Genomic DNA, 9,909 nt, shown 5'->3' with positions numbered 1-9,909 from the left:
AAATAAAAGCTTGATTTAAATGGACACATGCGTTTTTGCTTAAATATTACACTTGTTGGGTGCAAAAAAATGTCCTGGAAATTTGTGCCTTTGAAAAGAGTGGGAACCCTGGATAAAGCTGCAAGCGATAAAAGGTATCTCTTCCATGTTAATTGCGACAAGTAACAGGACATTTTGTCGATTGTTATGTTATTTCTGTGGCATTGTGACTGGTAGCCCTGCCCACTGAAATCTCATTGGTCCAAAATCCTTTTCCTCAGAAATGTACATTTTAAACTAGGATTCAAATTTGAAATAAAATTAATTACATGATTAAGATAATGATAAAAATAAAGAATTTAGTGGATGCTAATTAAAATAATTAGAAATATAATGTACAAATAAATATAATTCAATTTCAAACACATCATATTGTGGCAGCAGACAAGTTAAAGGGATAGTTCACCCAAAAATGATTCATTTACTCACCCTCATGCCACGCCAGATATGTATGACTTTCTTTCATCTGCAGAACACAAAGATTTTTAGAAGAATATTTCAGCTCTGTAAGTCCTCACATTACAAGTTTTTATTCAATACAATCCTAGGTGTTTATTCAGTAGTGTGGCTAAATTGGTTAGGAATAAAGCCTCAACAGAACCAGATATTCCATCGCAGAACAAGAGTAATGACTTCATGAATTTCATTACTGATAATATTGAAATAATCAGAAATAAAATTGGAATTATGCAGTCATCTGTCACAGTACCTCAGAAAACAGTGTCTCATAATTTCTCATGTGCAGCTTCAATCCTTCGCTGTCATAGGTCATGAAGAGCTAACAAAACTTATCGAAACATCAAAAGCCACATGTATGTTAGATCCAATACCAACTAAGCTCTTAAAAGAGATATTCCCTGTAATCTCAGAACCTCTTCTTAATATTATTAACTCCTCGCTATCCTTGGGACATGTCCCAAGAAACTTTAAAATGGCAGTTATCAAACTGTTTATTAAAAAGCCACAACTTGATCCTGGAGAACTGGCTAATTATAGACCGATTTCAAATCTCCTGTTTATTTCGAAAATACTAGAAAAGTAGTATCCTCCCAAATATGTTCATTTCTACAGAGATATAGTACAATTTCAGTCAGGATATAGGTCCCATCACAGTACAGAGACTGCACTTATCAGAGTTACAAATGACTTGCTCTTATCATCTGATCATGCTTTTAGATATTAGTGCTGCATTCAACACGATAGATCACGACATTCTCTTGAATAGGCTAGAGAATTATGTTGGCATTTGTGGAGTTGCATTAGCATGGTTTAGGTCCTATTTAGCAGACCGCTACCACTTTGTCTATGTAAATGAGGAATTGTCAAACCAAACAAAAGTATGGAGTGCCACAGGGATCAGTTTTAGGGCCTCTGCTTTTCTCCTTGTATAAGCTTCCCCTGGGAGATATTATCAGGAATCGTGGAATAAGTTTCCACTGTTATGCCGACGATGCCCAACTTTATATTTCTTCAAAACCTGATGAGATTTCACAATTCTCCAAATTAGCAGAGTGTATCAATGAAATAAAAGAAATTTCCTTCTAATTATTGGACCAAAAACCTCTAAAAATAAGCCGCTAAAATATAATTTGACTCTCGATAGATGTACTGTTACATCATCTTCAACAGTGAAGAACTTGGGTGTTATATTTGATACCAATCTGTCCTTTGAAAATCAAATTACCAATGTTTGTAGAACAGCATTCTTCCACCTAAGAAATATTGCTAAATTATGACACATGCTCTCTGTTGCTGATACTGAAAAACTATTTCATGTGTTCTTGACCTCAAGACTAGATTATTGTAATGTATTACTGGGAGGATGTCCAGCAAGATCAATAAATAAAGATCAATTGGTTCAAAATGCAGCAGCCAGAGTGCTGAGTAGAACCAAGAAATGTGATTATATTAGCCCCATTTTATCGCCGTTACATTGGCTACTTGTTAAATTTCGTATTGATTTAAAAATTCTGTTATCTACGTACAAAGCTTTGAATGGTCTAGCTCCGCAGTACTTAAGTGACCTTCTACCACGCTATATTCTGTCACGTTCATTTAGATCGTAAAAGTCTGGCCTGTTAATGGTTCCTAGAATATCAAAATCCACAAAAGGAGGTAGATCCTTTTCATATTTGCCTCCTAATCTATGGAATAGTCTCCCTAACACTGTTCAAGATGCAGACACACTCCAGCTCCATTCCTGCTTCTTGTTGGACTCCGCTGCTACGTGTCGCTGAGTGATGATGACTAATAGCAGCCGGTGCCATCTAAACATCACTCCAGTCTATTACGATGTACTTCAGAGGATGAACTGATGCCAACTCCAACCATAAGGCATGGGATACTTCATATGCCATTGCCTGAACCTTGGATTTAGGATAGACATCACCGAAATTACCGGCCAGGTTGAACTGCGATGCACCTCACTGAGCTCTGCCTGCATCATCTCGGTCTAATGATGGACTACACTCTTGAAATGGAATACATAGACTATCAATTAATTGCCAACAAAACCCTTCATCAGCCAACTAACAAGCACAATGCATCTACTTGAACTTCTGCAGTTAATCCAGGATGGACTTCAAAGACATTAGTCATTAATCTTACAGTTCATTCAAAATCTTTAAGGGTCAGTGTTTAAAACACTTACTTAGTTTAATCATTTTAAACTGTGAATTGCACTATACATAAGTAATATTGGCATTATATTCATGCTGTTAGCCAGAGGGGAACTGGCCCCCACAGTGAGTCTGGTTTCTCCCAAGGTTTTTTTTCACCATTAACCAACATCTTATGGAGTTTTGTGTTCCTTGCCACAGTCGCCTTTGGCTTGCTCACTGGGGTTACAAACACACTTCACAATCGTACTTTATCAAACTACACAATGATGACTCTAAGATTTCATAGATATTACAGTTTCATTTTCTGTTAATGATTTTCTGTAAAGCTTCTTTGAAACGATGTGTGTTGGGAAAGGTGCTATACAAATAAAAATAACTTGACTTGATAAGTTGAATGGGTGCCAAAATTTTGAAGCTCCAAAAGTCAGAATTAAAGTAATTCATAAGACTCCAGTGGTTTAATTAATGTCTTCAGAAGATATATGTGTGGATGAGAAATGGATCAATATAAAAGTCCTTTTTTACTATAAATTCTACTCCCTGCTCAGTCAATCTCCACTTTAACTTCCACTTTCACATTCTTCTTGTGTTTTTGGCGATTCACATTCTTCACGCATGTTGCCCCCTACTGGGCAAGGAGAATTTCTAGCAAAATAGGACTTAAATATTGATCTGTTTCTCACCCACACACCTATCATACCACTTCTGAAGATATGAATAAAAACACTGGAGTCGTATGGATTACTTTTATGCTGCCTTTATGTGCTTTTTGGAGCATCAATTTTGGTACCCATTAACTTGCATTGTATGGACCTAGAGAGCTGAAATATTCTTCTAAATATCATAATGTGTGTTCTGCAGAAGAAAGTAAGTCGTACACATCTGGGATGGCATGAGGGTGAGTAAATGATGAGAGAATTAAAATTTTTGGGTAAACTATCCCTTTCAGCATTTCTACAAGACAAAAAGTGGCTTAAGTCAAAATATAGTTTTTATTTTCATATCATTGAACATAACCCTATTATCGGCCTACTTCCATCAGAACTATTTTTAATTGTTGGTCTTTGTGCTCATGTGTCAGACGGGTGCTTTTGGAGCATCTCACTTTGGTTGCATTGTGTCTCTAATCATGAGTGTTGTGTTTTTTAAATGCTTTGTCAAGTTAAATGTAGTTTGAAACATTGAAAAATGTGTCTTAAGGTCCCTGCATTCTGACGTACTCTGTTCTGCTGTCTTTGTTTAAAAGCGCATCTGTTGAAGGCTGTGCTGCCTGTTGCTCTAGTTGGTTTGAAGAGGCGCGCTGCCTTTACAGCTGGAGTGCTGACTGTCCCCTACACGTGCGCACATTGGATAAGCTGATAAAAATGGCAATAAAGGTGTTTACATGCAACACAAAATACCCTGGTAAAAGAAATCAGTTTAAGACGTTTACATAACCCTACACCTAGTCTATTTTTTTAAGCGTATTCGGTCTAAGAATTTTCATGTATAAGTGCTCAATGTAGACAAAAAGCTTGTCACTGTTATCCTATTGCATTATATACAGTTAGAACATGTAGCCTAATTCTTTTTCTATGCCAGGTTGCGAAAGTACTAAATCTTTATGATGTGCATTTGTTATTTTGTTGCCTTATTTCACTTGAAGCATGTGCTTTAACTATGTGAACAGTATGTGTTGCATAAAAACAGAATAGTTTTGTAATAACAGCCATAATCACATCTGTAATTGGACAACAAAAATAATTATAAGCTATCTGTATTAGCAAAATGTCAACATCTGTGAATGCCTGTCATTTTAAATAAGCAGGGTTGTAGTTCAGTGTTAGGATCAATGTTAGCTTTTAATGCCTCTATGGCGGACATCAAGAGAACAGATGGGAGGAGTGTTTCTGGAAAACGGTTTACATAGAGCTGTGGACTTCAGATTAGATTACAAAGCAAGTTCCTGCAAGGATATTTTTCTCTCTCTCACTTCTCTACCTGAGCATTAATGTATGTGTCCTCTGTCGATTAAACTCTTGTTCCAGTCTTTTTGTTCTTCCAGAGTGCAGCAGCCACAGCAGCAACTTTGGAATTACCCACAGGTGTAGGACCAATTCAGCAAATTATTACCCCTCAGGGTAAGGCATCACACTCTGGCAGATGTATCTTATAATGTCTTTTCTTAACAATAACATTTATGCCCCAAACTCATTGGTTGAGCCAATGTTGCTGTGTCAGGCTGGTGGCAATGTTTTGACAGCGCCATAGATCAACAGAGTTTACACTTTTCAGGAAAATCAAGAATATCAGTCACAATTTTTCTTTACTCATTTTATCAATCTGGAGTGTGATTATTATTATTCTTATATATATATATATATATATATATATATATACACACACACACACACACACACACAACTGGATTTACAATGTAAAACGTTTTTTAGATAAGAGATGGTAACTGGATGCAATGGGCTGATTTTGACAGTCATCTGACAGCACTGTAGCACATTACTGTTTGATGCATTTATTTTTGTATAATGCATATACTTTTATGCATTACAGCATTTTTTGTGCTATTTTGTACACCCTATAAATTTTTTAAAGTATGGACTATTTTATATAAAATTGTAGTTGGTATTCAATTGTGTTTACTGCACAGTATAAGCAGTGCATTAGTATTGCATTCTGGCCATAGCCTGTCTCTTGGTAATCACTGATGCCCCGTGTTTTCTTTTACTGCTTTTACTGTAATTGTTTAGTGTGGGGATCGTAAACTTTGCATGTTTTTATCTTAAGTGGACAAGGTTTTATTTAATTAACTTAAAATCTAGTTATTTCTGCACTACAGGTCAGATCCTGCAGCTGGTCCGTACTGCCAACAGACCTCAATACATCATTCAGCCGCAGCAGCAAATGGTGTTGCAGCAGCAAGTCCTGCCGCAGATGCAGCCTGGTGGTGTGCAGGCCCCCATCATACAGCAGGTCTGTGCTTTATACCTCACATAAAACCTGAAAACTCTTTCAATGAAACACTCCAGTACATACTGAATGTACAAATGGTGACACATTTCTTCTAGTTCAGTCACAGGACGCCACAAGATATGTTTTGATAGCATAGGCAGGGTGAGGGTGATTAATTTCCATTTCAGCAGAGGTCCATATCATAGCTAGCTATTCCAGATAACGCAATCTGTCTGTCAGCTGTTTTAGTGGTTTACAAAGCAAATATCAGAGCTGATGGAGAACTGTTTACTTCAGAAAGACAACAACACACGGGCTCAGCTTGCACTGCTTATGAAAGGAGATTTTGCATAACAGCTCATCCTGTCATTAACTGAAGTGGCCGATAAAACATTGCTGTTGTCATTCATATGATTTTTATCGACTTCAATTCACACATTTGAACGAAAGCATTCAGCTAACAATAAGAGTGCAGTACACTCTTATTCATTTTACAAATTATACCACATTTAAATAAACTCTTCATACACTTATATATATATATGTATATATTTTCCCTCAAATCAATGCTGAAAATCAGATTAGGGTCTGCAGATTCAGTCTGGGTCTGTTTATGACTCTGTCTGGGTTTTCTCTCTTCTTGCAGGTGTTGAAGCCTCTTCAGGGAGGTATTCCTCAGCAGGCCGGTGTCATCAAACAACCACAGCAGATCGTCCTCACAGGAAACAAAGTACAGCAGAACACTCAGGTCAGCTGTTTTGTCAAAGGTCTTATTGCCATTGTTACTAAGGCCTTCAATCGATTACATTTTTAATCAAATTAATTTCATGATATGCAGATTTAATTATTTGCATATATACAGTAATTATTTGCTGAGAAAGGTTTTCAATTAACTATTCAGTATATAATGATTAACTAATTATAAATGCATTCAAATAGTTTTAAATATAATATATATCATTAAAATTCAGATAATTCAAATGCATTACATTATTGTGGTAGACGAGTAAAGCATTGATTAGACATTACAAAAAGTGGCTTTTTAAGGCAATATATTGTTTATTTCTATATTATTAAACATAAGCCTATCATTGGCCTACAGTCCACAGCAATCTAATTTTGCAATTGAAAGCGTCAATCTGTCCAAGATAGATTTATTATAAGGGCTTTTCTAAAGAGGCGTCAATGTACACATTCGTCAGACAATCGCTTTTGGAGCGTCTCACTTTGGTTTCATCCCGTCATAAACAGGGTTTTTAGGTCGCTGTTTTAAGTTAAACAGTTTGAAACTTTGAAAAACAATCTCAAGATTCCTGCTTTCGGAATTGCAATCTGTCCACCTGTGTTTGAATGCAAGAACATGTTCTCACCTTGTGCTGTTGCTGGTGTCGAACAAGCCTAAAGGCCCCTGCATACTTAATACGAAACTGAAGAATGAACGGGTGTGACGTCATTTACAGTGCTGTGAAAAAGTATTTGTATCCTGATTTCTTTTATTTTTGTGTATTTTTTTTCTTACTAAATTCTTTTAGATCTTCAAATGAGATATAAAACAAAGGCAACCTGAGTAAACACAAAATACAGTTTTCAAATATATATATTTATTTATTGAAGCAAAAAAGTTATCCAACATCTTTATCACCCATGTGAAAAACGAACTGCCCCCTTAAACTTAATAGCTGGTTGTGCCAACTTTAGCAACAACTGCAACCAAAAGCTTCCGATAACTGGAGATCAGTCTTTTACAACGCTGTGGTGGAATTTTGGCCCACTCTTCTTCGCAGAACTGCTTTAGTTCAGCCACAATGGGGGGTTTTCGAGCATGTATGTATGACAAATAATCACTAATGATCACCTGTTGATGATATAGTGTTTAATGAAATATGACAATGTTTACTTTTAATTGTTTATATTAATACGTTGTGACAACATAATATTCATATTAAAGGGATAGTTCACCCAAAAAATGAAAATTCTCTCATCATTTACTCGCACTCATGGCATCCCAGATGTGTATGACTTTCCTTCTTCTGCAGAACACAAACAAAGATTTTTAGAAGAATATTTCAGCTCTGTAGGTCCATACAATGCAATTAAATGGGTACCAAAATTTTGAATCTCCGAAAAGCACATGAAGGCAGCATAAAAGTAATCCATAAGACGCCAGTGGTTTAATCCATGTCTTCTGAAGCGATGTAATTGATTTTGGGTTACACTTTCTAGTGCCATTTAGCGCTCTGCGCATATGTCAAGCACTGGGAAGTGTAATTGAGCTTGAAGTCATGATCGTGCCTAGAGACTGTAATAGCAAATTGGAAAGTGAAAAGGGAGTTACATTTTTGGTGAAATCTTTGTATCTCTCTCTCTCTCTCTCTCTCACTCACTCACTCTCTCTTCCTGTCTCTCATTCTCTCTGTCTGTTTCTCTCTCTGTCCTTCCCATTCGTCTGACAGCTCTCTTTTCCTCTGTTGAGGTTAGGTATCTTCCCTATGAGGATATTCCCATGTTTATTCTATTTTTGGCCTTCCCAGCTTCCAGTATTATGAGAGTGAACCTTGTCGCTGAGTCTTCTCTCTTTCTGTCTGTCAGTCTAGCTACATGCTTTATTGTCTTTTATCTTTGTTTAGCTCTGTTGAGCTTGGTGGGATTCAGACTGCTCTGAGCACCTGAAACACAAACTGACAAATCTCAGTTGCCTCCGCGTCTGAGACCGTCAATCCGCGCATCTTATCACGTGGCTTGTTGAGTGCATTACCGCAGCGACGTAGCGCGTGTGGAGGCTTCACGCTATTCTCCGCGGCGTCCACGCACAACTCACCATGCGCCCCACCGAGAGCGAGAACCACACATTATAGCGACCACGAGGAGGTTACCCCATGTGACTCTACCCTCCCTAGCAACCGGGCCAATTTGGTTGCTTTGGAGACTTGGCTGAAGTCACTCAGCACGCCCTGGATTTGAACTCGTGACTCCAGGGGTGGTAGTCGGCATCAATACTCGCTGAGCTACCCAGACCCCCCGCCTGGCGCTAACTTAAATTGACTGGTGTGTTAAGATGACCTTTTTACTGCTAATTTAAGCATTTGTTAGTTATTTATGTAGCTGGGTCAATCATCTGAATCCTGTTTAAAGCAAAGCGTCCAACTTGAGGACTATTTCTTCATCGGTTTCAACCTTTCACAAACACTAATACCAACTAAAACAAGCAAATATTTTTAGACCTTTGTACATTTAACAGCAAAGATACCAATGAACAGGCAAGATAAGTTTAATGTTGTCAATCACACTCAGTTCATGTGTGTTTTTAGGTATATCATAGTTTTAGTTTTTTTCTCTAACTCTGGCTAAAGATTCGCTCTGTCAGTATGAATCATGTTTGGGCAGACAGAGCTTGCGTTGTCCTATATCTATATGTGTTTACTATTACTGCATTAGGTGTCAATGAAGTGCTTGGTCTGGCCATCCTTCCAACTGTTTATTTATTCCTGAAGCTCAGGCAGCGTCATATTTTGGGGGATGAAACCGAACTGTGCTCTTATGAAAGAAGTGCTCCTTTCAGTCTGTTTTCTGCTGAGGAGAATTTCATCACATACTGCTGTTGCTGTTCCAACAGCATGATCCATTTTGTGCATTGTGGAGCTTTACTGGATTTTGTATTTGACCCTCCATATTTTGTTTTATAATGTTTGGTCTGACTTTTTAAACTGTGCCTTCACACAGTCTGTGACATGATAGATTTTGTTTGTGTGCGTGTGTGTGTGTGTGTGTGTGTGTGTGTTTGTTCCATTCAGAGTATTGACATTTTTCAAATATGTTCATGCTAAAGATTGTTCAACTAAATGGGACATCTCGTCACCTTGGACAAGTGTTGCTTTATTTTTGAGGGAAGTATTTTGAAAAGTTTTAGTGTAGTTCACTATTATGCTCCTTGTTTTTGTGCCTTCCAAATTTATTGTAGATATCAGGTCTTTGCCTAAAAATGGAGAGCCTTTTAACAATAAATCCTACAAACTTTACATTTCGCCTTTTATTTTAATGGCAAGTAAACCAATACTTGTGAAATACTGTCTGGATTAAGTGAGGGAAATTATTAATTCATGGATTAATATACTGTTTTACCAATCAAACTGCTCTGTCTCTGATTTTTATCTCTATGAAGGCTGTTATGTAAGTAGAGTTCTTTTAATATTTTGTTGAATCATTGAAGTTTTTTTTTTTTTTTTTTTTTTTTTTGCATTGGCATTTGCATTTGCTGAACTGTTAATAAAGCACTTTTAGATTGGCTATTATTCTTGGGGTA

At 37.1% G+C, this 9,909-nt stretch overlaps 1 protein-coding gene across 1 annotated transcript; it reads left to right on the top strand.

Annotated features, from left to right (window-relative positions):
* The first annotated feature begins 4,649 nt into the window (after positions 1-4,649).
* Positions 4,650-9,904, top strand: LOC127416119 (transcription initiation factor IIA subunit 1-like). The gene is made up of 4 exons (XM_051655272.1): positions 4,650-4,780; positions 5,497-5,630; positions 6,256-6,357; positions 9,045-9,904. The coding sequence occupies exons 2-4, from the start codon at positions 5,562-5,564 to the stop codon at positions 9,096-9,098; spliced, it is 225 nt and encodes a 74-aa protein (XP_051511232.1). The 5' UTR covers positions 4,650-4,780; positions 5,497-5,561; the 3' UTR covers positions 9,099-9,904.
* The last annotated feature ends 5 nt before the right edge of the window (positions 9,905-9,909 follow it).

Source organism: Myxocyprinus asiaticus, chromosome 25 (genome assembly GCF_019703515.2).
Source record: "Myxocyprinus asiaticus isolate MX2 ecotype Aquarium Trade chromosome 25, UBuf_Myxa_2, whole genome shotgun sequence".
NCBI lineage: Eukaryota > Metazoa > Chordata > Actinopteri > Cypriniformes > Catostomidae > Myxocyprinus > Myxocyprinus asiaticus.
This window is presented reverse-complemented; position numbering and strand designations above follow the sequence as displayed.

Excerpts from the sequence above, each read along its gene's own strand:
- LOC127416119 (XM_051655272.1), top strand. The coding sequence starts at position 5,562 with ATGGTGTTGCAGCAGCAAGTCCTGCCGCAGATGCAGCCTGGTGGTGTG. Across the intron at positions 5,631-6,255 it reads AGGCCCCCATCATACAGCAG|GTGTTGAAGCCTCTTCAGGG; the intron begins GTCTGTGCTTTA and ends CTCTTCTTGCAG. Across the intron at positions 6,358-9,044 it reads AAGTACAGCAGAACACTCAG|GTGTCAATGAAGTGCTTGGT; the intron begins GTCAGCTGTTTT and ends TTACTGCATTAG.